Source organism: Trematosphaeria pertusa (genome assembly GCF_010094035.1).
Source record: "Trematosphaeria pertusa strain CBS 122368 unplaced genomic scaffold BU26scaffold_1, whole genome shotgun sequence".
Lineage (NCBI taxonomy): Eukaryota > Fungi > Ascomycota > Dothideomycetes > Pleosporales > Trematosphaeriaceae > Trematosphaeria > Trematosphaeria pertusa.
This window is the reverse complement of record NW_022987212.1, coordinates 749,766-775,139: the sequence shown is the minus strand read 5'-3', so window position 1 is coordinate 775,139 and position 25,374 is coordinate 749,766. Positions and strand designations below refer to the sequence as shown.

The following is a 25,374-nucleotide window of genomic DNA, read 5'->3' as shown; positions in this document are numbered from 1 at the left end:
GATCCAAGCACACCCGGGGGGTGGGGAGCAAAGCAACTGGAGGAAATAAGTGCACGTGACATAATCGCTCCTGTCTTAGCGCGAAGTCTTGGCATCCCGCACTCCAGAATTTCGCGGCCTTCAACAATCACCAGCGCCGTCCGCAGCCCCACCCCGACATCGACACTCCTCCTTACACCCTGACAATATGACCGACCCTCTGAAAGATTCGCCGGTGAAGGCGGTCCAGGTTGAAGCCCTAGTAAGCCGCCCTTTTCAGAGCGCAACGAACGCCCCATCCACCCGTCTGACTCTGTTGCAGGTCGTTATGAAGCTCGTCAACCATGCTGCAAAAACCTTCCCGACAGTCGCGACTGGATCTCTTGTTGGTATGGAGTCTGCAAAACAGCCCGGCCTGCTCGAAATCACGTCCTGCTTTCCCTTCCCGACCATCGATGTCCCCGCCACCGATGGCCACCAGCAGGAGTCCGCCGCAAACCTCGCGGCTGCCGCACCCCGCGCAAAAGCGAACGTCGTATACCAGAATGAGATGATCAAGTTCCTGAGGGAAGTGAACGTGGATGCGAACAACGTTGGTTGGTACACGAGCACGAGCATGGGCAACTTTGTCCATCTGAACACAATCGAGAACCAATTCTTCTACCAGAAGGAGATGAACGAGCGGACGGTGGCGCTGGTCCACGATGTGAGCAGGAGTTCGCAGGGAAGCCTGAGCCTGCGCGCGTACAGGCTGTCGCCTGCGTTTGTGGCAGCGTACAAGGAGGGCAAGTTCACGACGGAGAGGTATGCGCGCAACCATGTCCGTATGCGATATAGTAACTAACCTTCGCAGTCTGCAGAAGAGCGGTCTCCGGTACCAGGACATCCTGGTCGAGCTTCCTGTCACGATCCACAACTCCCACCTCCTCACCCCGCTACTTCACCAGCTTCCCTCAGACGCGCCCAAGGAGGAGCTTTCCTTCCCGCCAAACCTCGCCGCCCTGCAGCAAGACCCGAACACCCCGCTACCGCCACTTTTCCCGAACTACGACAGTCTTGACCTCTCGATAGACCCCTTCCTCGAGAAGACGTGTGATCTGCTTCTCGAGAGCATCGAGAACCACCACACTGAGCTCAACAACCATTCATACTACCAGCGATCGCTTGCGCGTGAGCAGGCTAAGATCACTGCATGGCAGCAGAAACGGAAGGCGGAGAATGCTGCAAGGACAGCCTCCAAGCAGCCCTTGCTCCCAGAGGACGAGTGGCAGAGGCTTTTTAAGCTGCCGCAGGAGCCGAACAGGTTGGAGACGCTGCTCAACTCAAGGCAGGTTGAGCAGTATGCGCGGCAAGTGGACGGCTTCACTGCGGGCGTCAGCGCGAAGATGTTTGCCGTGAAGAGCAATCTGCTGCCCGGAGAGTAAAGGGTGATGTGCAGCGGGTTCCTCTTGTTAATGCTTCTCCGTCACGGCATGGGCACGGCGTTGGGTGGGCAGATTCGAGCTTAGACAGGAGCTCAGGGTGGGTCCTTCATAGACGATATGAGCGGCGACTGCAGCTGCAGTGAAATGACGAAAATACCAGCACCTGTTCGAACGAACAAACTCTTTTGAGGACCGCGATTAATTGCAATGTGCCGAGTTTCCAGATTCTGGCCTCTGGTAGAGACTTGGTGGAATCCAAGACAGATGGTCCCGCGCCATAAACATACGTCCGTAGTATGACAAAGAAAAAGTCGGCATTTCGCCATCAGCCCATCCTCTCCAAATAAATGAAAAGCCAGTAACATAGAGAGACAAGAAGCATCAATCAGCCTTGCTCCATCCGTCCGCCCCACGCGAACCGGCCCATGCTCCATCCCACTTCAAGATCTCCTCGCCAAGCTGTCGTCGCCCATTTTTATCGCTGCTTTAAGCACGACGGCGCGACACGATGAACTCTTCGCAGCTGCCGCTCCACCACCTGCAACCCACTGCTATTCACCTGCAGACTCTGCCACAGGCCTTTCAGAACCTCGAGGCTATCTCCCCGGAAGCGAGCGATGGCTTCTTTCAGCAGCGGTATACTCAACATTTGAGCCAGGCGCATCCGCACGCGACTCCCCAAGCGTTGCATTTCCAGCAACATGCGTTACCGCAGAGTCAACCGCACTTTGCGCCGTTTCCGGGAGGATATCAGCAGGCGCCGAGGTTTGAGTTGAGCACGGCGCCTCCACCTGTTCCTCCGCCTGCGCCGCCGCACCAACATATTCAAGCTCCTCCGAGACGGCAACCACAGTCGCAGATTTCACCGATAGCCAGAGCACCGCAGCAGCAGCAGCAGCAGGTGCCGGAGTTCGAGCCAAGGGATGAATTTGTAACACTCCCTGTGCAGGGACAAAGCAGAGGGAATGCGCAGGTCCAAGATGGAGATGACGTGGTTATATCGAACCATGGTCAGTTTGAGGGACTGAAGTTGATTCCTAATCCGCCGGACTTAGAGGCTTGGAGGGAGAGGTTGTTCCATGTGGACGATACCATTACGCTCACCCAAGAAGAGTGCGTCCCTCCCATTTCCCTTTCCCAGATGTTTAGGACGTAGCTAACATGTGTGTGACAGGTTTCAGACATATTTCCCGCACGTCGACAACGTTTACTCGCACCGCTCGACGCAAAGACATAAACGGAAGAGATTTGTGAGCCATTACTGGGATTGCAGGCTCAAGGGAAGACCGCCGGGCACGAAGAAGTCTACGGATCCAGAGAAGAAGAAAAGGAAGCGGGTAGCCCGCGAACGCGATCTCTGCGATGTGAAGATCAAGATCACCGAGTACTTCGACGGCGCGGAACTGCTTGAACAAACAGGGCAGCAGCCACCCGGGGATACGATAACATCTCCACTCGAAGCTGCGAGCGGGAATCAGTTCTTCGGACAGAGTGGGGTTGGGGCAGGTGGTTGGGGCATGCAGGGCATGACAGGAGCTGGAGGTGTGAACGTGGGGATGGCGATGGGACTGCGGGAGCAGAAGAAGTTTTACACGATACAAAGAGTTAATGGGAACGGGGGGAATGGCAAAGGGGATGGCGTCGCCGGACCGCACAAACATACACTGGAGGAGAGCGATCGGGTTAAGAAAAACAGTGTGCAGAGGTGGTTGATGCGTAATGAGAAGGACAGGAAGAGGGTGCAGGTACGTTTCCTTTCTTGCTGTTCTTGTGTCCTCATTTTTGTTTGCTCTCCTCGGACTTTCTTATGCACGTTCTGGTGTTGTACGCGCCTCGTTATAGCAGCCAGAACTCCTGCAGAAGCCCGCGATCGCGAACACCAATCATTTGCACCACGTCATTTTGGTGTGGAGCATGTACCGCGTGTTCACGCGGAAAACGCGGGGTCTTCCTGTGTACCACTTCTGATCATTCCATGGTCTCATTTCGTCTTCGATGTCGTCGTTTCCAAAAGCTACTTCTTCAGCTTTTCAACCATTTTCGTTTACTTCACTCCGCACTTGCGCACGCTTCTTGTTTCTGCACGAATTTCCTCTTAACTTTGGTCGTTCCCTCCGAACATCTTCTCGCTCTCAATTCTCTTTCCCATCTGTCCGCTTCAAGATGACCGACACAAACCAGGGCGGTGATCCGACCAAGAAGACGTATCATAAGAAGGCAACCGGAAATGCTCTTGTAACGGTCAAGAACCACTCCAAGGAGGAAGATCTCAAGCTGTTTGGCAGCTGCTTCTGGTGAGTATCAAATTTCTCTAATCGCCTCCTTCAAATGAGGTTCAACATCCTCTACACATCATGACGTCACCCTTCAACATCGTACTAACCATACCCCTAATAGTCCCTTCGTTCAACGTGTCTGGATCTCCCTAGAGCATAAACAAATCCCCTACCAATATATCGAAGTCGACCCTTATAAGAAACCTCAATCCCTCCTCGAAGTCAACCCGCGCGGCCTCGTTCCTGCGATCCGCCATGGCCCCACCTGGTCCACTCACGAATCCACCGTCATCATGGAGTACTTCGAGGACCTGCACATGGGGCCCGCTTTGCTCCCCCCAGACCCGCAAACACGCGCTACCTGCCGCCTCTGGTCCGACCATGTAAACCGCCAGATAGTGCCTGCTTTCTACCGCCTGCTTCAAGCGCAGGACACCAACGACCAAGTGAACCACGCTTCCGAGCTCAAAACCGAAATCGGCAAACTGGTCGACGCGGCGGATGCCACCGGTCCCTTCTTCCTGGGTAAAGATCTCGGGTTCGTTGATGTGCAGGTGGCGCCGTGGGTGCTGCGGCTGAAGAGAGTGCTGGGTCCGTATCGCGGGTGGCCGGAACCAGAGGAGGGGAGTAGGTGGAAGAAGTGGGTCGATGCTATTGAGAATGAGCCCAGCGTGCGGAGGACGACGAGCGAGGATCAGCTGTATTTGGATAGCTATGAGAGATATGCGGAGAATAGGCCGGGGACGAGTCAGGTGGCTAATGCGGTTAATGCGGGGAGGGGCCTGCCTTGATGGAAACCTGGGGTCGAAGTGGTGAGACTGTGTACAGCAAAGAGTGCGGGAGCGACATGAGGTATTGTAGAATATATATTTTTCAAATCTTGTAGGGGTATGGTCCGGGGGAGGCGGAAGCAAGCGACGATCTGCGCACTTCTACATGCCTAGCTCTGCGCCCGGATGAGATGTTTGGGGCGACCTTTTGTATGTCTTCTGTTGACCTATCCAGCGGGAATCAGTGGGTCGATCGAACGGCAAGACATTACTCCTCATCCGTGCCCTCATCTTCCTCTTCGTCTTCTTTTCTTCCCTCGCCGATCTGCTCCATTTCAGCGTCGAAAACTTCGCTCACGTCCTCTGGGTCACCAAGCGCGACATTAAACTTATCTTCGGCGCCTCTCCATTCGCTGCTCGGAATGTCCTTAAGGCGGACCTTCGCGCGGTTAGTACTTCTGTCAGGCAGTTTCTATAGCGGCAACCATATTCGATAAAGCTAGGTAAGTTGCTGCCTCCTGTAGAAATGGGCGCAGCCGCGATCAGAGACGCTCACATGACATAGCCTCGCCATGAGAAGGCTTCGACTAGTCGACCCAGGCAAATGGGGCAGGATCGTTTACCCTCGCTCCCTGGGTTCCTTTGATCTCATCGAAGCAACGAAGACCTTTTCCGCGGTTCATTGGTCAACCCGGTCAGGATCGAAAAGCTCGCCGACTTAGAGACACTCGTCTCGTGTTTACCCAGACTTGAGACATCACGCCCGGCCGATGCGATCTACTCCCTTGTTCAGGTCGCATCAGACAGCAATATGATCACCATCGATTACCGGCTCGGAGATCTCTATATCTTCCAGGATTTTGTCAGGCATTATATCCACACGTCCCAGACGCTTAATATCATCTGCAGGCACTGGGTCCCGCTTCGCCTGACGCCCGGCTCCCGGTCCTGGCTCCCCTCTTGGATGCTATGTGCTAGGAATCTATTCCTGGGAGGCGCTTATGGCGCTTCAGGCATCAGTGGCGACAACTTAGTCGGAACACCCAATCACAAGCCGTACAATGCATCGAAAGGCACTGTCGCTACTGCCATCTTCCGGGCTATCGTGGACAAGACTCTCAAAGAAAAGAAATCACTAACTGTAAACGGCTTCGGCATTGGGACTATAAGCGGGATATCCCCATCGTCCTCAAGTTACGTCCCGACGGAAGCGATGCACTTCTCAGGCTGGTCCAGCGCTGACTCCAGCGTGCCGGATTGCCTCTGGCGAACTCTAGTGGCTGATCGGGGTCCGCACGGAATGAAAATACCCAGCTGGTACCACAGCGCATGCCAGTATTAGCTAAAGCTTAGTGGGGAAGGCGACATCGATATAGAAAGGCGACTCGGAGAGAATCCTCCTTCGATGGCATTAGAATACCTCACTCGTGTCTGCAACCTTCTTTCCAATCGCCGATTCTTCGTCCTTTCCACTCCTGATGGCTTCAGGCTACATGGGCTCGCTCCATCTGGCGCCCAAGGCACGGATACAGTGTGCATCTTACATGGGTGCAGCGTCCCTATTGCCCTGAGGAAAAGAAAGGACTGCGAGGCTTCCTGGGAGCTGATAGGGGAATGCTTCGTTTACCGGATGATGGATGGCGAGGCTATGCGGGTCCCGAGACCAAGTGCGCGAGTATCAGCTCGTGTGACCCGCCGCGTCGAGAGTACATCAGTGGTTTTCCGATAAAGCGCAATGTCTTCTCAGAATTCTGCCTCCTGTCAGACTGACTGAAATCATTGAATTGACCTAGCTCTTTAAGAGCTATGCAACTATTCTGTAATTTTTCCTATAAAAAACTTCTTTGTTTTTACCTTTATTTTTTAAGTTTAAAACCACTTAAAGAAAGTAAGTTACTGCTCTTTATTAGATACTAATCCTGTATATTCTTACCTTTTTAAAGAAGGCTTCCTATTTAACAAAGAGAATTCTGTAGTATTAAAGGCGGAAGCTAAGTAAGAGAAGTAGAATTTAAACCTACGCTTGCTGCGGCAACGGCGATGTAAAGTGTATCCGTTAAGCAAGCCCCAGGTATAGCCGCTAACTATCTACACCGCCCTCCCTCTGCCTCCTGTGCAAGGTATTGCGCATTGAGGATCCTGCGCGTTTGTGGTGCAAATTTAGTAGGGGACAGCACTCCATTCGTCACAGAACTAGCTCAGTGCGGTTTGCGAAGATCTGGAAACGGGAAGCAAGGCTTCACTTACGTGCCTCCTTCTCATCGTTTGTGTGGATGCGTTTGCTCACCCGGTGAAGTGTGTGGTAGTACATAACCGCTTTGGCCACTAGCTGCGCTACACTACCAGTCATTCCATTCTTCTCGGTCATACCACATCCACTGGACCCTTATTGCGTCGACCCCTATATGGATCCCATCCTGCGCAATTGCTACCGCTATCGCGACTTTCCACAATCAAGTTAACAGCATGCCGCTTGTTATCCGCGACGTTGAACACGCCGACATCACCGAATGCATCGGCCTCCGTGTCGCAGCCCTCGGCTCCCTCGTCATCGGCCGTCTGCCTCCGTACCTAGGCTATGTGGACGAGGCGGAAGCTAGAGTGCGAAGGGAGCTGGATGGTAGCCCGCACGTGCATCATTTGAAGGTCGTGGATACGGAGAAGGGAGAAGAGATTGTGGCGTATGGGAAGTGGGAGGTTTATGAGAGAGGAAGGGGGGAGGATGTTGGAAGTGCAAGTGTGGGGGGAGGAGAAGGGGAGGGGTTTAGAGAGCTGAGGCGGTTGGTGAGAGGGTGGTTTCATAAGAGGAAGAAGGAGATGGGGAAGAAGCCGCATATTTGTGAGTGGTAAACAGTTCTTATTTTGTCTTGCATGCGCTGAAGATTTGGACGGAGTGTTGGGAGTGAATTTGAGCGATTACGCAAGAACTTGTGGCTGACTGATGTCTTTCGAACGAACAGATCTGGCTCTGCTCGTTACGGCGGAAAAACATAGACGCCGTGGTGCTGGTAGATTGTTGGTCAAGTGGGGGATTGAAATGGCAGAGCAGATGGGGCTGCCATGCTATGTTCACGCTTCTGAGCAGGGACGCCGGTTGTACGGGTGGTGTGGCTTTGGGGATAGGGAGACGGTGGAGTTTGAGCTTGGGCAGTATGGGTTGGAGGGAGTGGAGAGGTTGACGGAGATGGAGAGGGTATCGGTGGGAATGGGGAAGGATGGGGGTAGGAGCTGAGAGAAGGATATGTGAAACGGGAATGAACGACTGCTAGGGAACTGCCGAAGGACAAGACCACTATATAAGCACCCATTGCTAGAGCGGCAGGCAAACAAATGCGTCAGGACAGTCTTGCCGTGTCCGTGCTGGGTACTGCCGGCAGCTCGTCAAGGCTAGAGTGGCTGAACAGGGGAGCCCAGTCAGCTTTGAAGATGTGGGTCGGGGGTGTGGGAGGCCAGCGTCTGTTAGAGCGAGCTCTGCGCCATCTGAGAAAAGAGCACTTGTATTGCGGATGAGAACGCAATGAGGAGGGAAAGGAGAGCCATGTTGTTTGCGAAGGAAAGTGGCATGGTGGAGACGAGTGTAAAGCTTAAGGTGTGGCTCAATCATGACGACTCCAAGTGCTCTAACTGATATGGGATATTCCGCTTAACCCACGGTCCTCACGTAACTATCTCTCTCCGAGAGAAACGACACCTCGTATTCTGTGACGATGGCTATTCAAGGCACCTCTTTCAAATCTCAGACTACTCCAATCTTCAGTAGCAAGCGAGTGGGTGAATCAAGGAGAGGCGGCAGTAGAGTTTCTACCATCTCTCAATATGTTCTTTTTGCGGCATCTTTGGAGCGCGTATAGCAAGGCGCTGTGGAGGCAACCAATTGTGACGAGCTAATTTCTTTGAGGGCAAGTTTAACCGAGGCTCGGTACCGAGCTGCCTCGCGTAACGCCCGGGCCCGCGTGACGCACGATTTTCGCGATCCACGCAGAACTTCAACACCACCTAACTTACCCAATATGGACCCGTACGAGCTCGCCCTGGAGTCATTAAAGTCGCTAAAAGTCGGAGAAAAGCCTAATATCACGAAAACTGCTGAAAAGTTTGGTGTTGAGCGTACAACGCTGTCGCGGCGATGGCGGGGGGTACAGAGAAGCCATCAAGAGAAGATTGAAAATCAACAACTACTCACGCCTACACAAGAAAAAGAGCTTATATTATACATTGATAAGCTCTGCGAACGGGGCCTGCCGCCTTTAAGGCAGATGATTCGAAATTTCGCGTCAGAAATAGCTGGAAAAGAAGCAGGAAGAAACTGGGTTAGCCGCTTTATTAACCGACACAAACTTGACCTAGTATCGCGATGGGCACCTGGCATTGACGCACTACGAAAACGAGCTGATTCAGCCTTCAAATATACTCTATATTTTGAGCTCTTGCGCAAGAAAATAGAGCAGTACAACGTAGAGGCGCAGCATACCTACAATATGGATGAGAAGGGCTTCTTGATTAGGGTGCTGTCAAAAATAAAGCGCGTCTTCTCCTGACGTCGATATGAAGAGGGGGGCATCAAGCAGTTACTTCAAGACGGCAATCGCGAGTAGATAACGACAATAGCATGTATTTGCGCCGACGGATCTGCTCTACAACCTGCTCTCATCTATTAGGCTGTTTCTGGCAATATATAGGACTCCTGGTTACAAGATTTTGATCCTAAAGAGCACAAGGCGTTTTTTACGTCATCACTAAGCGGATGGACAAATAATCAGCTAGGGCTGGCGTGGCTTCAGCAGGTGTTTGATCGGGAAACAAAGGCAAAGGCACGACGATCGTATCGGTTACTTATACTTAACGGCTATGGCTCGCACGTTATAGCGGAGTTCATTAAGTACTGCGACGATAATCAGATCCTCCTAGCTATCTACCCACCTCATTTAACCCATACGCTGCAGCCTCTAGACGTCTGCTTATTTAAGCCTCTCTTATCTGCCTACTCCGCCAAGCTTGCAAACTTTATGGATAGTTGCTAGGGCCTCTTAGCTATTACGAAAAGAGACTTCTTCCGCATGTTCTATAGGGCCTGGCATGCTACGTTTAAGGAGAAAACTATCCTTAAGGCTTTTGAGGTGACTGGCCTATCACTATTCAATCCCCAGCAGGTGCTCGAGCGCTTTAATATTACTTAAGAAGAGAGGCCCTTATCGAGCGAGAGCTCTACGTTAGTCCTTAGCGCTTTAGATTAGCGTAAAATTGAGAGGTTGCTGCGCTAGGTAGTTAGCAATACTTACGACAAGCAATCGCAGCAGCTCTCCCAAACGATCCACTCTATATTAGTACGCAATACCCTTCTCGAGCATGAGAATAAGCGCCTTAAGGAGGCTCTTATTAACGAGAAGAAGCGCCGCTAGCGTGGCAAGCCTCTACTACTTAAAGCTCCGCTAGAGTACTATGGAGGGGCTGTTTTCTGGTCGCCTTCTAAAGTTCGCGACGCACGTGATCGTCAAGCGCAGAAAGAAGCTAAGGAGCAAGCTCTATAGCTTTAAAAGGATGAGGAGACTAAGCGCAAGGAGGCACAAAAGGCTAAAAAAGCCGCTATGTTAGAGGACAGAAAGCGTATGAGGGCGTTGGCGAAAGAAATCCGCCTTCAAGAGCAGAGCGCGAAGGCTGCTAAACGTGAGGAGGCAAAGCACGCTTTGCAAGCAGAGCAACAACTTAAAAGAGACCTTAAGGAGTCTAAAAAGGGCAAGAAGAAAGCCTTAAAGGCTCCTCCACAAGTTACTTAGGAAGTTGAGGTTGATTTTTAATCAACAGTTGATGTAGCTCCGACAGCGGCTAGGTCCTCGCGCACGAGGAAAATCAAGCTTCCAGAGCGCTATTTGAACTAGCTATCGCTCTTAATAAAGTTTCCAAGCTCCTGCAACTGCTCCACTAAAAAATCTGGCGATTTTACGATATATATGAGGCTCTACAGCTTCAAAAGTTGGAGGTGGTGGCATCCGAAAATCGGGCGTCACGCGGGCCCGGGCGTTACGCGAGGCAGCTCAGTAAAGGCTGCAACCCCCAAATTTGCAGACGCACAAGCCCTCCACGAAACACCATACCCGACATTATAGATTCTACTACGCGATCACTTTCAGAATACACAACCATGCTCGTGCCGGACTGGTAACCTATACCCATCGACCGAGGCTCATATGATCTTCTTTTCCTCCACTTCATTACACACCATGCCCGAATACCTCGTCAGACTCGTGCAGGTACACGAGAGCTTTCGGAAAGCAGAGCTCCAAGCTTTGGCTGATGTGGCGGGAGTCGGAATTGAGTTTGTAAAGTACAATCAAGATGTAGGTAAAAAACTTTCGCTGCCATATGTATCCTATTCATGCATTAGGCCGGCTGCAGCCATGCCCTTTCGATCCTATTAGTCATCCTCCTTTCATCTCAGATAAGAACACGGAGTCTGAAGATCTCAACCATCTTGTTTCCTCCATTCTGACTGTCATAGTCTCCATTCTGCATCGTCCGTCTTCCCTCCGACTCAGCAGCGGAAGCTGTCATTTCCCGAAGCCTACTCTCTCAGGGCATCTACGAGCTTTGGGGTCAGGGTCCTACCTATGAAGCACTTCATACCTCCATTCAGGAACTTTCGTCTTCCAAGTGGCTAAAGTATGAATCAACGCCTTTCCGCTTCACCCTCGACGGTTTCCGCGGTACAAGAACGCAGACAGAACAGCAGGCGATCATCGAGTCTTTCTCTTACCTTGGATTCAATGGCCCAATCCGGATGCGGGATCCCGACGTCTCGTTTAGAGTATTCGAGGACTACGAAGACAAGGCACTGGAGCCGAAGCACCTGTACCTGGGCCGCTTCGTCGCAGCTTCTGGACGAGACGCTAAGACCGCCTTTGATCTTAAGAAGAGGCACTATATCAGCACTACTTCCATGGATGCAGAGCTTGCTCTTCTGACCGCCAATATCGCTCTCGCGGCTACTGGGAAGCTGTTCTACGATCCCTTCATGGGAACGGGCGGATTTCCGGTCGCTTGCGCTCATTTCGGAGCCGTTGTATTTGGCAGTGATATTGATGGTAGAAGTATTCGAGGTACTGGCGGGAGCGCCAGAAAAGGGCAAGTAGGGAAGAAAGACGTTGGAGGCAACTTCAAGCAGTATGACCTCGAGTCAAGATACCTTGGGGGCTTTGTCTCGGACTTGACGAATACGCCTTTGAGGTTATTACAACACAGTAACGATTCTACCAATGGTGGCTATCTTGACGGCATTGTATGCGACCCTCCCTATGGAATCCGCGAAGGACTAAAAGTCCTTGGACCGCGCGAGAAGCTGAACGTGACGGAACGAGCAACGCATCTGGATCGATTTAAAGAACCAACATATATTCCTCCGAAACGGCCGTACTCCTTCACTGCTATACTCGACGATATCCTGGCCTTCGCTGTGGCGACACTAGTTGAGAACGGCAGGCTCAGCATGTGGATGCCTACCGCAAATGACGAAGACGTCGAGCTGGTGATACCAACCCATCCATGCCTTGAGATTGTTTCGATCTGCGTGCAACCTTTCAATAAGTGGTCGAGAAGACTACTCACGTACCGGAGATTGCCTGAGTCAGAGGTATCTCCGAACGCGCCCGAGATGGCCAAGAAAGAGTACGAGAAGGGGGTGAAGGCAGATGAATTGAACGACTTCCGCCGAAAATACTTTGAAGGATTCAAAGAATTTGAGCGGCTGAGGCAGGAACCCACTCCGAGCGAAGAGGACATGATGGACAGCAAAGGTATTAGCGGGAAGTGGAGAAAGGCCTAGGCGCAATTAAAGAGGATGCTTCTCCGGCCGCTGCATACGCTGTTACCTACGTCCCCCTGCCCGCTTCGATACCTCCGAAGTTGTTGCTTTCTTGGCGTGATTGGCGGAATTCCTCGGCGAAATACATTGCGAGATCACCAACGCTATCCAGGTTTCTCCACATCCATCAACACCGCTTACGGTCACTAGCGCCATGTGGAAGATTTACAAGGGGTTACATCCACGGCTTTTCTTCCCCTCCCGGCGGCATTTGCTTGGTGATGCTTGCTTCGAACCCTTGCTTTCCAATTAACCATCCCTATCGATATAGTATCGCTTCCGGTCCATCGCCATGGATTGGTAGTTGCGCCGCACTTGATCATGCATCTGCCGCAAGGAGATGTCATGAAGTACGCGCGGTTCCTGGAATATTTGCAGCTCTAGCCAGTCTCTCCTCTTTTGCGAGCCGTTACGCGCCGGCAGCGAGACCGCGGAGCGAAAAGCAGGTGTTTACCTCGGTGCTCACCCAGAGCACGAGTAGCGGGAAACGCTATACATAGTCTAGTACGTGGGAGAAGAGCAAGGGAGCTATGGCCTGCTATAAAGCTTCAGAGGAGCTCTGCTTGGTGTCAGCTATGTCTTGTGTCACCGGAAAGCCTCGTTTTATCACACGGCCATGGACTTTTTCGTCCTTGGTTTGACGGCATTGGCCGGCGTGTCTGCTCTTGACATCAAGGTTGCAAACACGGGCGGCAACGCCACCTCGGGAAAGCAATATGGGATTATGTTTGAGGTAGTCTCATCGAAAGCTATGGAGATCGGCGAACCTGACACTCCGACTTAGGACATCAACCACTCTGGCGATGGCGGCATTTACGCGGAGCTCATTCGCAACCGCGCATTCCAAGGTAGCGCTGTCTTCCCTTCCACCATCGAACCATGGACATCAATCGGCGACGCCCAATTGTCTTTGCAAAACCTGTCCGATCCTCTGTCGTCTGCGCTACCCACGTCCCTAAACGTTGCAGCTTCCAGCGGCAAGGTTGGGATCTCAAATCCTGGATATTGGGGTATTGAAGTCAAAGTACAGCAATACAATGGGTCATTCTGGGTCAAGGGTAACTATAACGGGTCATTCACTGCTTCGTTATACGACTACCTCTCGAATGAGACTGTTGGAAGTGTTGAGGTGCCATCAAATGCTTCAGCCAGCGAGTGGCAGGAGCATTCTTTCACGTTGACGCCGGAGAAAGCCGCGGGCGTGAACAACACTTTTCAGATCACCTTCGATGCTTCGGTAAGCTCCAAGTGCTACTATCTTTTGCGGGACTATCTAACAGTACTCTCTCAGGCTACGGACGGTTCTCTTGATTTTAATCTTATCTCTCTTTTCCCGCCAACCTATAATAACCGTCCCAATGGCATGCGCCCAGATCTCATGGAAGCTTTGAAGGGCCTCAACCCGGTACGTGTTCACCATCGCTATTCGAGTATCTAACTCTAACTGTGTGCTCAGTCCTTCCTTCGTTTTCCTGGCGGCAACAATCTGGAAGGTAACGATCCTCCTTATTACTTGAAATGGAACGAGACAATCGGTCCGCTCAAAGACCGTCCCGGCTACCCAGGGACATGGAGCTATGAAAACACGAACGGTCTCGGGCTCGTAGAGTATTTGCACTGGTGTGACGACCTCGGCATGGAGCCTGTCCTCGCTGTGTGGGCCGGTTTCTACTTGGACGACCCTGTGATCCCCGAGGATGAGCTGCAGCCCTACATTGACGACGCGTTGAACGAGCTTGACTTCATCATGGGCGATCAAAACACGAATTATGGTGCTCTTCGTGCTTCTCTCGGTTACCCTGATCCTTGGACTATCAACTACATCGAGGTCGGCAATGAAGACAACCTTGGCGGTGGTGGTAGCTCGTACGAGTCGTATCGCTTCCAAGCCTTCAAATATGCCATCAATGAGAAGTACCCAGATATCCTTGTTATGGCTAGTACGGCCGATTTTGACTTTGCAGAGACTGAAGATGCTGGAGAGGATTACCATCAGTATACTCGGTCGGACTACTTTGTTTCGCAGTTCAACTTCTTTGATAACTTCATCACCGGCTTCAAGACGATGATAGGCGAATACGCTGCGGTGCAACCCAACATCCCAGAAGGCGGTGGCACCGATTGGAACGCGGCCCGATGGGCTTTTCCCATGTGGATTGGGACAGTCTCAGAAGCCGTGTTTCTCATCGGAGCTGAGAGGAATGCGGATAAGATGTTCGGCGCAGCTTATGTAGGCTTATTCCTCTCTTTAATACCATTCTAAGCTAAATCAGACCATAGGCGCCGCTCTTCCAAAATCTCGACTCCTACGAATGGGCTCCCGACCTAATCTCCTACTCTGCGAATACTTCGGCTGACGTCCTCTCTACCTCATACCATATGATCCAACTTATGTCGGCTCATCGCATTTCTACCACCCTTCCCATCGACTCCCCATCTTTCGATCCGGTTTACTACGTCGCTGGACATTCGAATTCGTCTGACTCATACATTCTGAAATCTGCCATCTACAATTCCACCGAAACGGTCTCTATGAGCGTCACGTTTGACGGTGTCAGCGAGGGTGCAGAGGGAACTTTGACGGTGCTGACTGCTCCCGATCCGTTCAGCTACAATGATGTAGGCAGTGATGTCGTGAAGAACACCACGATTAGCTTGACTGCGGGAAGTGATGGTGTGTTTGAGTTCGATCTGGATGATCTGAGTATTTCTGTGCTGGAGGTCAAGGCATGAATAAGGCCTGCCTGATGGAAGAAAGATATTAGAAGAATAAAATAATATGTCTCGCTGTTTCGCATTTTCGATGATACGTACGCTCGCTGCGCTGCCGAGGTATGAGTGTGGTTGTCCGGATAGGGTTTAGCGCCAAACGCTGTCTGGGTGGCTGTAACCCCAGTAGGGACTTGTGAACCTCCATCCCATCTCATCCTTCCCAGCAGATTGATCATCTCTATCGACTCGAATGTCTATTTTAAGATCCCACTAAGACACTCTCACAGGTACCATCCGAATGCTCGGATTCAAAGTCCAGGGCCCCTGCGTCATCCCCACCGCCCAACCTTCTACTAGCCCCGTTCCTGGAATCTAACAACGCGCACATGGCTCCGCAATCTATAATTCCCGGTTTGCCACGAGATCTCCACTGGCTCGCAGACTTTTGCAGCGTCATTGGGTCTCTCAGATGTGGTGGTGCAGAAACCCCGATCGCGGCGAGCCTCGCATACCGAAGGAAGGGTGTAAGGCTTACAACATCTACCATCCTGAACGGGTCATTTAGCCAAGGCACCACAGTTCGTTTCGGAAATGGCTTGCTTGAAGGTGGGGAGATGTAGGCTACCCGGTGAGCGAGTTCGTAGCTCTCGCGATGCTTTCGCGTGGTTCGCGGCCATGCAATTCGGAACGCTTGCCGTTGAGGCACGGCATGGGTATATATGGGACTAAGGGAAGAAGCAGACGAGGTACATAGAGCAAGTTTGAGAGCATTCCCTTGCATTTGCTAAGCAGTCCTACATTCCTTATCTTTTCCATCTCCTTATAGACACGATGAAGGGTTGCGCAGCATTTGTGGCGAGCGCTCTCGCTACTTTAACATCGGCCGCCTGTCCTCCTAGAGTACAGGAGGCACAGAACCGGTACTTGCTCACACATCTCTTTGGTAAATTCTCTTCTAATCATCATATAGCACATTCCATTGGGGAACACTAGGAGCCGGCAAGCTTCCGAAATTCCTTCGGAACAATCCTCTGCCCGGAGGTACGCCCTGGGGAAACATCAATCCCAAGACTGTCAATCCGCGGATTCCTCCCACGACCGGAGTAACGAGGAAGTATGACTTTACTATCAGTCGTGGATCGCTTGCACCGGATGGCTACCTGAAGGAGAGCGGCATCCTTATCAACGGGCAGTTTCCTGGGCCAACCATCGAGGCGAACTGGTGAGTCGATATAGCCACGTAGGATTTGTAATGGATTCTAACGAACCTAGGGGTGATATGATCGAAGTCAAGGTCACCAACCAAATCACTGCTCCAGACGAGGGAACCGCTCTGCACTGGCACGGTCTCTTTCAGAACGGTAGCGCATGGTACGATGGTGTGCCCAGTGTATCGCAATGCCCTATTGCTCCCGGCGCGAGCTTCACATACAAATTCCAGGCTGGAGTCTTCGGAACGTCTTGGTACCACTCTCATTACTCCGCTCAAGCCGCCGGTGGTCTCTTCGGTCCGCTCGTCGTCTACGGCCCCTCCCACGTCGACTATGACGAAGACATTGGTCCGGTCATGCTTACAGACTGGTTCCACAAGGACTACTTCCAGATCGTCAAGAACGTCATGAGCAACAACTCCACTCTTTGGGCGAACCCATCTGATAACACTCTGATCAATGGACGCATGCCGTACAACTGCAGCCAAGTGACCGATGGTACTCCTTGCGGAGACGCGCCATACGCGAAGTTCCGATTCCAGACCGGCAAGACGTATAAGCTTCGATTGATCAATGCTGGTGCGGCGGGCATGGAATACTTTAGCATTGATGGTCAGACGCTCCAGATCGTTGCCAACGATTTGACAGACATCGAACCTTACAACACTACGGTTGTGACTCTGAGTGTTGGGCAAAGATCCGACGTGCTCTTTACGCCCAAGGCGGTCAACGGCACAAAGGCGATCTGGATGCGCACTTTGCAGTCTGGAAAATTCTGCCAGCGCGCTTCGAACCCCGCTGGACGTGCCATCGTCCTGCTCGACGGAGCATCCGACAACACAATCCCGAAGACCACAGCTTATCCTGCTCCAGTTGATGACGGCACCTGCAAGAACGATCCTCTCGAGCTCTCGGTCCCATTTTACGAGGAGGAGCTACCCGCGCCAAGCACTACTATCCAAATCACCGTCAATACCATAGTGAATGCGACCGGCCACCAGCTGTACACGATGAACGGTTCTCCCTTTATGGCAAACTACAACAACCCGCTTCTCGGCCTTGCCTACCAGAAGAACTACTCTTATCCCACCCAGTGGAACACTTATAACTTTGGCTCCAACTCCAGCGTGCGAGTCGTCATCTGGAATAACTCTTCCGGCCCTCATCCCATGCACATCCACGGCCACGGTAAGCTCCCACCTTTCTCCTACCTCCCTCCCAAACTAGCACTAATGCGCAGCCAGACATGTACGTCCTCTACGACGGCAACGACAAATGGGATGGCAGCACCGTCGTCAACCCGTCCAATCCTCCCCGCCGTGACACACACAACCTGCGCCCACACGGCTGGATGGTGATGCAGTACAACCTGGACAATCCAGGCGTCTGGCCTTTCCACTGCCACATCGCCTGGCACTTGAGCATGGGCATGTATGTCAATTTGATGGAGAACCCGGCGGATATTGACCAGAGCGTGATCCCGAGCATGATGGCGCAGACGTGCGACGCGTGGAATCAGTATTCGAGCACGCATGTTGTGGAGCAGATTGATAGTGGCGTGTAAAATATTTTGGAACGGTTGCGTTGGAAGATGGTTGCTTTGGTATTGGTGCTTGTATAGACTGTGGAGATTGGTTGAGATGGGAGATTTAATTGGGTTGTGGATATTTGATTCGTTGTATATACGTAGACAGCTTCTCAAAACGAACGGTTTTCTATATTTTAAATACTATGATTCCGCCTTTGTTTCTCTGTAGAATTTCAATGGCTAATCAAATGTCCTTGTTAGGTTTGCTGGCTATCACTTCGAAATTGGAAACTTTATGGCCAAAGTAACCAAATTCTCTTGCTTCGCCAAATTCACACAGCCATCTGAATAACTCTGGTGCACATTCTCGGTGTAAAATTGTACGATATTTGTATCGCATCTAAGATGCCATCATCAAACCCGTATCAGGGTCTCTCTTACTATGCTAGGCCAAAGTGTCACCTGGCAGTGCCGTTCAACTACACAATACCAAAGATAAACGTGGGGTACACCTCAAAGTAGACTCCATTCACACTGAACTCCTGCGTCCTCGATGGCTTTGCCACGAGCAGATTCCCAATGTAGTGGCTCCTCCCACCCCTTGTAGACACACTTACGATATCCCATTCAGATTTTACTTCGATACTATTCAGTCTCTGCACAAGACCGCCATGGAAAGTACAAGGACGGAGGGTCCGATCAGATCTCCTCGAAACGGAAGGATTGATGCTAGCGACAAATACGGTTAGCCTGAATGGGTAGCCAGGTTCTGCCACGTGCACCCCACGCTTCGCTATCCGAGATATGAACGTCACCTTCGACTTCCCACCCATCCGTCACGGAGTGGCACGAAAGCCCTCTGGAAGCGAAAATATTGTACTCGTTCTTCGTTAATACCGTGCTATCCGTCCGAGTCCAACCTCGCCGACCTCGTATCAAGCCTAGCAAGCCTGCTTTTCAGTCGCTGCATAGCGTCTCCAACACGCATCTTCATATTTCTCACTGCATTAACATCTGCATGCAGATCGATCAGGTACTATCACTCATCCTGGTCCCAGCTAATGCACGTCAGTATGCGATATTCAATCTTCTAGAAGACTTCCTCGTATAGCAAGCGTATTTTCGCCTACCGATCCCTCAAGCCACACCTGCACCCTCTACAGTGATTCGGAAACCGATTGCAGGCCTGACCGCACCACAGCTCGACGTAGGTGGCGGTGCATATGCTCTCGCAACTGGCCAATCGCACCACACGCTCCGCGGCTTGGCTCCGAGACTTGACTCGCGGTTCCTGGAATCGAGGTATCGTTCACGGGTCCGTTCCACTGCTCGGGTTTCGTGCAATATGTTTCCACGTGCTAAACGCAGTAACCCTGGGAGGACGTACCTGGGGCGGAATGCAGGAACGCACTCAACCCCAGGCACATGGTGAGCATGGTAGGCTACGGACCCGAGAGTTGAGTTGCTGCGGCTTCTTGCTTTTGCTAGTTCTACACTTGTATTTCTGCGTTTCAAAGGCCAGTTTCTTATCGATTGTCAGTGCTTCGTACTCTTCGGTCACCTAAAGTTGCTTAAAAGTCTCTTGGCGTCTTTTACGAGGTCTGTATCCTCTTCCGTTCACTACTTCATATTCCCTTCAGCTTGGTCGAATTTGAGCTGTGCGGAACTGGCACGATGTCAAACTCTGGGGGCTCTTCGCCTCCTCATCTGAGAGGAGCGTTCGGCCATCACCAGCGCTCTAATTCGGATTCTTTGCCCCCTTGCGATCAAGGGCCTCGAAGTCGGCCTCGTGGACGTACGTTCAGTGGACGGCAGCCTTCTGAGCTCTTTCTTCCCTCTACGGTTCCTCCAAGAAACCCTCAAAGGGGTTCGCCAACTACACCGATCACACCACCACAAAACCTGCGGTCCTATTCTCCAGAACCTGTATCGAGCGGTGAGGAGCGGTACGCTTCAGTCTCTCCTCCAATATCTCGATCGTCGACTTACGGCTCGCGAAATCCATACCGTAACCACTCGCCCCCTTCTCCGATTGAGGAGCGCCCGTTGGCTCCATATCCACTGTTTGCAGCCCCGCCTCCACAGCAAACGGTGGAGGGAGGGTTTACGCCGGAACAATGGAACACAATAACCGGGCTAGTGGCATCGGCCACTCAAAATGCAGTCGAGAGAAGACGGGAAGAGCTGAGAGAGGAGCTTGAGCTCCGCAATCGTCAGCGAGAGGAACAAGAGAGAGTTCGTCAGCAAGCCAGACAAGCTCCTTCAGGCCCCCCAGTAGCTTCTGGCATCGAAGAGGACGAGGTTACTCTTCGCAGACGACAACAAGAAGAACAAGAGAAGGCTCGTGAGCAAGCCAGACGTGCGCGTGCTAGGCAACGCATTGAAGACAAATCGTCCCCGCCGCTCTCAGCGCCTGCAGGCATCAGTGAAGAGGAAATCGCCCTACGTAGAAGGCAACATGAGGAGCAGGAAAGAGCACGCCAGCGAGCTAGGCGTGAACGCATTCGACGACGCATCAAGAGCGAGTCCCCGCTCCGTATCGATGAAACAGCCGAACTACCCATCAGAACCATCCCACCTTCCCACGAACCAGCATACTTCGGTAGCCATGCAAGTGCTGCTGCTCGTCGCCGGCGAGACCGATCCATCACTCCTCCCAAGGCTATCAAAGAAGGATTGGAAGATGCAGAACCTATACTCCCGCCCAGCGAAGAGGAGACTGGGGTCATGCCACCCTTGAACCAGACACCCACTCGGCGGCCCCGCTCCCTCTCAAGGCGCCTAAGCCTAAGTCGCCCACGAAGTCTTTCGTTCCGCTCTACTAGCCGGCCCACGAGACCTCGCTCTTTCCGCGAATCGCTTCGCAAGTCCATATACCTCCCTCCAGTTGACCCTCTCTTCTCTGTCGTCGACGACGAGGTCATAAAGGAGGAGCGAGAGAACCTCGAGAGGCTTATTGCTGAATCGTGGAAGGAGTCCGATGACTTGGGCACAGTTGGGCGTGCCAGTCAATCGACAATGGAGATGATGTCTTTAAGCTCTCCACGCAAGTCAGTCAACCTCGAGGAGCAGAAGCCCGCCCCTCCGCCGGCTGCACAGAATCTTCCAAGTGGAGCGCGCTTGGCTGTCTTGGTGACTTGTATCTGTACGGCTGTGTTCTTGCAGGCGTTGGATACTACGATTATCTCGACTGCTATTCCAAAGATTGTCAAGCAGTTCCATTCCCTCTCTGATGTGGGTTGGTACGGCTCAGGTTATTTCCTTACCACGTGTGCTTGCCAGCTCATCTGGGGCCGCATCTATACTTTCTACAACCTCAAATACGGTTACTTGGTCGCCATCACCATCTTCGAGATCGGCTCTCTCATCTGCGGCCTCGCTACCTCGTCGGTCATGCTCATTGTTGGTCGAGCAATAGCCGGCCTTGGCTCAGCGGGTATATACGCCGGCAGCTTCATCATCATCGCCTTCTCAACCAAGCCCGCCAGTCGCCCTAAGTACAGCGCCCTCCTCGGAAGCATGTACGGCATCTCCAGCGTCGTCGGCCCCCTAGTCGGCGGCGCCTTCTCTGACAAGGTCTCCTGGCGCTGGTGCTTCTTTATCAACCTGCCGCTCGGCGCCGTCGCCCTCACAGGCATTGTCTTCTTCTTGAAGCAGCCCGCACAAAACGCCGCATTGCGTAATCTTCCCAACAAGGAGAAGATCAAGCGGCTCGACTGGCACGGCACACTCGTCTTCATCGGCGCCCTCACGTCGCTCTTCATCGCTCTCGAATGGGGCGGTGACCGCTACGCCTGGGATAATGACCGCATTGTTGTAATGCTCTTCTTCTTTGGCCTAGGGATCTGCGCCTGGGTGTGGATCCAATACTGGAAAGGCGAATCCGGTACCGTCCCCGCGCGCATTATCGGGCAGCGCAGTATCTGGACCGCGGCATCCAGCTGCTACTGCATGGGCGGCAGTTTCTTCATCCTGCTGTACTTCATCAGCATATACTTCCAGGCCATTAAAGATGCCTCGCCGCTCAAATCGGGTGTCCAGAGCTTGCCAACGCTGCTGGGTCTTACGCTTGGCATGACGATCGCGGGACATACGCATAAGTTTGTCAAGTATCATGCTGCGTATATGGTTGGCTCCGCGGTCATTGCGACGATTGGGTGTGGGCTGATTAGTACTTGGAGTCCGGAGTCGAACTCGCCGCGCTGGATAGGATATCAGGCACTGTTCGGTATCGGGCAGGGCTTTGGGTGGCAGCAGCCGCTGCTTATCGCGCAGGCGTTCCTTGAGACCAAGGATATCCCAATTGGAACGGCGCTTATGAGCGGTATCAAGCTTTTCGGAGGCGCAACGTTTATCTCCGTCGGCTCGGCCGTCTTCAACAACAAGCTCAAGGAGAAACTGCGCCAGATACCGGGCTTGGATCTCCACGCTGTCCGGGAAGCAGGAGCCAGCGGCCTCAGACAGGCGATCCATGACCCCGCGCAGTTGCACGCCGTCAAGAACGCATACAGCTCCGCTCTCTCGACTACCTTCACCATTTCGGTGGTGCTAAGCTGTCTCGCCATAGTCGGCGCGCTGGGCGTGGAGTGGAAGATCCCGCCCGTCAAGATCCCAGGCGGGCCCGGAGGCCCGGGTAGTAGACCGCCTTCAGGGCCTTCTCTGGGTCCTCCGCGTGGAGGCGCGGGTGTTGGTGCGACTAGCGGGGGGAGCAACAGCAGCCTCACAAAGTTCCCGTCCAATCCCCCGCCGCCGCCACTGCCGCCCTCGCAGATGCAGATGCGGGTGCAGAGGCCGCCCGTGAGTAACATCCAAGGGTATAGTATTAGCAGACCGGTTGCGACCTCCGGGCCGCTAGATCGGATATAGATTATATGTATATAGGGTAGCGATGATTAGGGCGTGTAAGCGCTTTTATGGGAGGGGAGTAGACGTACTTCGGGTCTTGTATCATAATGTTAGTCTTATGAATAGTATTATCTCTTGTGCTTGCGATACCTTTTCGTCAAGGGATGCGCCAGTTCCCTGAGAGGCAGTGACTTGGATGGTGGTCTCGTCGATAACCAACGAATGTTAATCCTGTGGTAGAGCATGTAACCCCAGCTTGGCTCGCTGAGCGATGGGGGCACTGAATGGCGTGGAAGCAGTGTGGAGGCGACGTAGAGATGGACTATCCGCTCCCTTCTCAGTAGCTCTGAGCGACGGAGCCAACGCCAAGCCGGTGGAAATAATATTTGATGGAGGAAGTGGAAGGACTCTCTAAATGTTGGCCATTAGGAACCAACAGTGGTTAAGCGGAATGCGAAATCCCGTTTCCTAGAGCAGGGCTGTATTGTTGCGGTGAATGGTTGTGAAGACCAAATATCAATGTCTAATAGGACGAGCCTGTACTCTACAAGACACACCATCACTACTAACACCACACCAGGCCTCAAATGATTGGAACAATGGGGAGCTGTCTTCCCCTGAACTCGCTCTTTCGGATGCATGCCATCAAATGATCCGTGAAGTCACCATAATATCTTCGCTTTAAAAAGATTCATGGACAAGCCACGATGGCACGATACTACCGTAGATACATGGGGAATTCTAAAAGCGACACACTGTTCCAGAAAACCATACAAGCCTTGAAAGCAGCGAGTCAGCATTCCCAATGATGCTGGAGTGATCTGTTAATCACGTGAACCCAAGGATTCACCTGCAATGCCATACCGACTGCCCGAGCATTCCCCCCTCTCCTAAGCACCAGCCAAGCCTATGACAAGACTCCGATACTTCGAGCACCGAAGCTTATTCGGAGGCAGATCGAACCGAGACAAACCGCACAGCACAAGCACGCAGCCCGCAAAAGATACTTATTCCGTACACTGCGGCGAGAATACGAATGTCTAGAAGCGCCGCGCATTCAGAACCCCCGGTACGGTAGCCAAGACAATGCAAAGCGAGTTCAAGGCGACGACAAGGTCCTTTGAAGAGTTTCTTAGCTGTGCAGCTTGCATAGATTAATTCGTATGCGGGCCCCGGGAGCTGCAGGGAATCCCACGTGCGGTCTTCGTAATGATTTGCTTCCGCGGGCCCGGAAGTCGGTTCTGTTTAGAATGCTAAGTATCTGAATGCGATGTGTAAATGCGAATTTCGGCGTGCGAATAATATCCTCAGCATTGAGGTTTTCGTGGAGCTTACTTTGGGACAAGCTGTGGCTGGGGTGGACAAAAAATAGCTGTTTCATCTGTGTGTAACTCGTATGCCCCGCGTTGCTGACCCCTGCCACACCTTTCGCAAAACTAGGCGGATTCAACCAGGTACACCGTGATCCGTATTGGATACGGATATTGAAATGGTGCCATAACGGCGGGGCAGCATACGAAGACGGCTTGATAGGCGTTACGAGAAGCTCATGTTAGCGAGTTGGTGGCGCATGTGACGGACTTCGCAGAGCCTCCGAGAGACGGCACCTTCCATATCGATAGATATGAAAGAAATCCATGGAAATCTGCGAAGCGAAGAGGCCATGGAAGATTCCGTGGGACTCGTCTTGGCTTGCTGAGACTGCGGGGTTGGCGGGGCGAGGTATGAGGTCTGTGGGGGGCTGTGCTGTGAATTGAGACATACGAAGGAGCTGCAAAACCCTCAGGACTATGTTCAGCTACTTGGTTCCTGACTATCACCGCCTGCATTTGGGTACATCCGCTCAGATATTATGGCAGCTGCGGCGCTTCGTTCCTGTATCAAGGCATGCCGCGAGATCCGGCACCTGGGAGCACTGCCAGTAAGACTCCGTGCCTGAGCATGTGTGACGTTGCTCCAGTCGTCAGCCAAGCTCGGTCCGCTTATAGTAAGCAGGCCGCTGCTCAAAGACACTATGAAGCTTTTGCCCTGGAATCTTGAGCTGCTTGTCGACCTCGGCAGCCTGGCCGCAAAGTTTGACCGTGCAGGAGTCGAGCCGGGTAAATGGGCTTCGTATGTGCATTGCTGAGGCACCAAAGATGCTGGGAATACGGAAGCTGGAGTAGGTCGGTCGGTCAAGGCTCCCTCGTGCGTTGCATAGAGGAGGATGTTGCAGCAGGTGGAAATGCATCAGGCTCCAAAAAGGGTCCTTGGTGTGTAGCGTAGTGTTGCTGCCAGATTGCGGGGCTGAAAGGATCGCAACCCAACGTAAGATCTCGAGTCTCCAAAAGATCGACTGGTTGCTTACGGGCCTCGAGACTACCGGGTGAACCACATTCTGGGGAGGCGGAGCTACCGTTGCGCCTTCTTCTCCTGGCAAGGTGTGGCTGCGTAGAGCAGCACAGAAGCGGCATACGAGGCAGATACGAGATGCAAATGCTCCAATGAGGTGTCTGTAGGGCGGTCTCAGTGTAGAGACGCTGTGGGACAGGCGCTATCCCACTCGGATACCGAAGCCGCCTATCGGCAGAGTCGAGATGCATAAGCAAGCGCAAGGACGTGGGGTGCGAGGCTTGATAGGGAGCCGTGCGAGCTTGGTGGCGCCAAAGCTTTGATGGACCTTGGCGCTGCGGTGGACGGCGGCACGGGTACGAATGTGGTGGTGAGGAGGATGTCGATCAGTGGACGGCTAAGCTTGCCTGACCCTACGCCACCAAGCTAGACCCGGCTGGGGC

General features: G+C 52.7%; 9 protein-coding genes across 9 annotated transcripts; 8 read left to right on the top strand and 1 right to left on the bottom strand.

The window, feature by feature from the left end:
* Positions 1 to 121: 121 nt before the first annotated feature.
* BU26DRAFT_471607 (eukaryotic translation initiation factor 3 subunit H) lies at positions 122 to 1,699 on the top strand. Its single transcript, XM_033825387.1, has 3 exons — positions 122 to 241; positions 302 to 783; positions 833 to 1,699. Exons 1-3 carry the CDS (start codon positions 188 to 190, stop codon positions 1,401 to 1,403), a joined length of 1,107 nt encoding a protein of 368 aa, XP_033690786.1. The 5' UTR covers positions 122 to 187; the 3' UTR covers positions 1,404 to 1,699.
* A 31-nt stretch (positions 1,700 to 1,730) lies between these two features.
* On the top strand, positions 1,731 to 4,731 carry BU26DRAFT_512739 (uncharacterized protein). Its single transcript, XM_033827458.1, has 4 exons — positions 1,731 to 2,516; positions 2,578 to 3,148; positions 3,585 to 3,697; positions 3,801 to 4,731. Exons 1-4 carry the CDS (start codon positions 1,912 to 1,914, stop codon positions 4,468 to 4,470), a joined length of 1,959 nt encoding a protein of 652 aa, XP_033690785.1. The 5' UTR covers positions 1,731 to 1,911; the 3' UTR covers positions 4,471 to 4,731.
* A 403-nt stretch (positions 4,732 to 5,134) lies between these two features.
* BU26DRAFT_8189 (uncharacterized protein) lies at positions 5,135 to 5,927 on the top strand. The gene has a single exon (XM_033836371.1). The coding sequence runs from the start codon at positions 5,261 to 5,263 to the stop codon at positions 5,789 to 5,791; it is 531 nt and encodes a 176-aa protein (XP_033690784.1). The 5' UTR covers positions 5,135 to 5,260; the 3' UTR covers positions 5,792 to 5,927.
* A 988-nt stretch (positions 5,928 to 6,915) lies between these two features.
* Positions 6,916 to 7,681, top strand: BU26DRAFT_415125 (uncharacterized protein; the record flags this gene model as incomplete). The annotated part of the gene is made up of 2 exons (XM_033823100.1): positions 6,916 to 7,288; positions 7,410 to 7,681. 2 exons carry the CDS (start codon positions 6,916 to 6,918, stop codon positions 7,679 to 7,681), a joined length of 645 nt encoding a protein of 214 aa, XP_033690783.1.
* Positions 7,682 to 10,667: 2,986 nt separating this feature from the next.
* Positions 10,668 to 12,265, top strand: BU26DRAFT_413247 (tRNA guanosine-2'-O-methyltransferas-like protein TRM11; the record flags this gene model as incomplete). The annotated part of the gene is made up of 2 exons (XM_033823014.1): positions 10,668 to 10,784; positions 10,946 to 12,265. The coding sequence occupies 2 exons, from the start codon at positions 10,668 to 10,670 to the stop codon at positions 12,263 to 12,265; spliced, it is 1,437 nt and encodes a 478-aa protein (XP_033690782.1).
* A 428-nt stretch (positions 12,266 to 12,693) lies between these two features.
* Positions 12,694 to 15,067, top strand: BU26DRAFT_471602 (glycoside hydrolase family 51 protein). The gene is made up of 5 exons (XM_033825386.1): positions 12,694 to 13,037; positions 13,089 to 13,541; positions 13,596 to 13,709; positions 13,761 to 14,534; positions 14,585 to 15,067. The coding sequence occupies exons 1-5, from the start codon at positions 12,921 to 12,923 to the stop codon at positions 15,035 to 15,037; spliced, it is 1,911 nt and encodes a 636-aa protein (XP_033690781.1). The 5' UTR covers positions 12,694 to 12,920; the 3' UTR covers positions 15,038 to 15,067.
* Positions 15,068 to 15,251: 184 nt separating this feature from the next.
* BU26DRAFT_512736 (uncharacterized protein) lies at positions 15,252 to 16,116 on the bottom strand. The gene is made up of 2 exons (XM_033827457.1): positions 15,987 to 16,116; positions 15,252 to 15,936 (listed from the first exon to the last, which is right to left on the bottom strand). Exon 2 carries the CDS (start codon positions 15,795 to 15,797, stop codon positions 15,276 to 15,278), a length of 522 nt encoding a protein of 173 aa, XP_033690780.1. The 5' UTR covers positions 15,798 to 15,936; positions 15,987 to 16,116; the 3' UTR covers positions 15,252 to 15,275.
* On the top strand, positions 15,848 to 17,791 carry BU26DRAFT_526436 (multicopper oxidase; the record flags this gene model as incomplete). Its single annotated transcript, XM_033830701.1, has 4 exons — positions 15,848 to 15,936; positions 15,987 to 16,238; positions 16,289 to 17,415; positions 17,472 to 17,791. The coding sequence occupies 4 exons, from the start codon at positions 15,848 to 15,850 to the stop codon at positions 17,789 to 17,791; spliced, it is 1,788 nt and encodes a 595-aa protein (XP_033690779.1).
* A 2,422-nt stretch (positions 17,792 to 20,213) lies between these two features.
* Positions 20,214 to 22,560, top strand: BU26DRAFT_526435 (MFS general substrate transporter; the record flags this gene model as incomplete). The annotated part of the gene is made up of 3 exons (XM_033830700.1): positions 20,214 to 20,357; positions 20,855 to 22,388; positions 22,526 to 22,560. The coding sequence occupies 3 exons, from the start codon at positions 20,214 to 20,216 to the stop codon at positions 22,558 to 22,560; spliced, it is 1,713 nt and encodes a 570-aa protein (XP_033690778.1).
* Between the last annotated feature and the right edge of the window lie 2,814 nt (positions 22,561 to 25,374).

Bases quoted from the DNA above. Each gene is read 5' to 3' on its own strand.
- BU26DRAFT_471607 (XM_033825387.1), top strand. From the start codon at position 188: ATGACCGACCCTCTGAAAGATTCGCCGGTGAAGGCGGTCCAGGTTGAA. The intron at 242-301 runs GTAAGCCGCCCT...ACTCTGTTGCAG, and splicing joins CGGTCCAGGTTGAAGCCCTA to GTCGTTATGAAGCTCGTCAA. The intron at 784-832 runs GTATGCGCGCAA...TAACCTTCGCAG, and splicing joins GGCAAGTTCACGACGGAGAG to TCTGCAGAAGAGCGGTCTCC.
- BU26DRAFT_512739 (XM_033827458.1), top strand. From the start codon at position 1,912: ATGAACTCTTCGCAGCTGCCGCTCCACCACCTGCAACCCACTGCTATT. The intron at 3,149-3,584 runs GTACGTTTCCTT...GACACAAACCAG, and splicing joins AGGACAGGAAGAGGGTGCAG to GGCGGTGATCCGACCAAGAA. The intron at 3,698-3,800 runs GTGAGTATCAAA...TACCCCTAATAG, and splicing joins CTGTTTGGCAGCTGCTTCTG to TCCCTTCGTTCAACGTGTCT.
- BU26DRAFT_8189 (XM_033836371.1), top strand. From the start codon at position 5,261: ATGATCACCATCGATTACCGGCTCGGAGATCTCTATATCTTCCAGGAT.
- BU26DRAFT_471602 (XM_033825386.1), top strand. From the start codon at position 12,921: ATGGACTTTTTCGTCCTTGGTTTGACGGCATTGGCCGGCGTGTCTGCT. The intron at 13,542-13,595 runs GTAAGCTCCAAG...GTACTCTCTCAG, and splicing joins AGATCACCTTCGATGCTTCG to GCTACGGACGGTTCTCTTGA. The intron at 13,710-13,760 runs GTACGTGTTCAC...CTGTGTGCTCAG, and splicing joins CTTTGAAGGGCCTCAACCCG to TCCTTCCTTCGTTTTCCTGG.
- BU26DRAFT_512736 (XM_033827457.1), bottom strand. From the start codon at position 15,797: ATGCAAGGGAATGCTCTCAAACTTGCTCTATGTACCTCGTCTGCTTCT.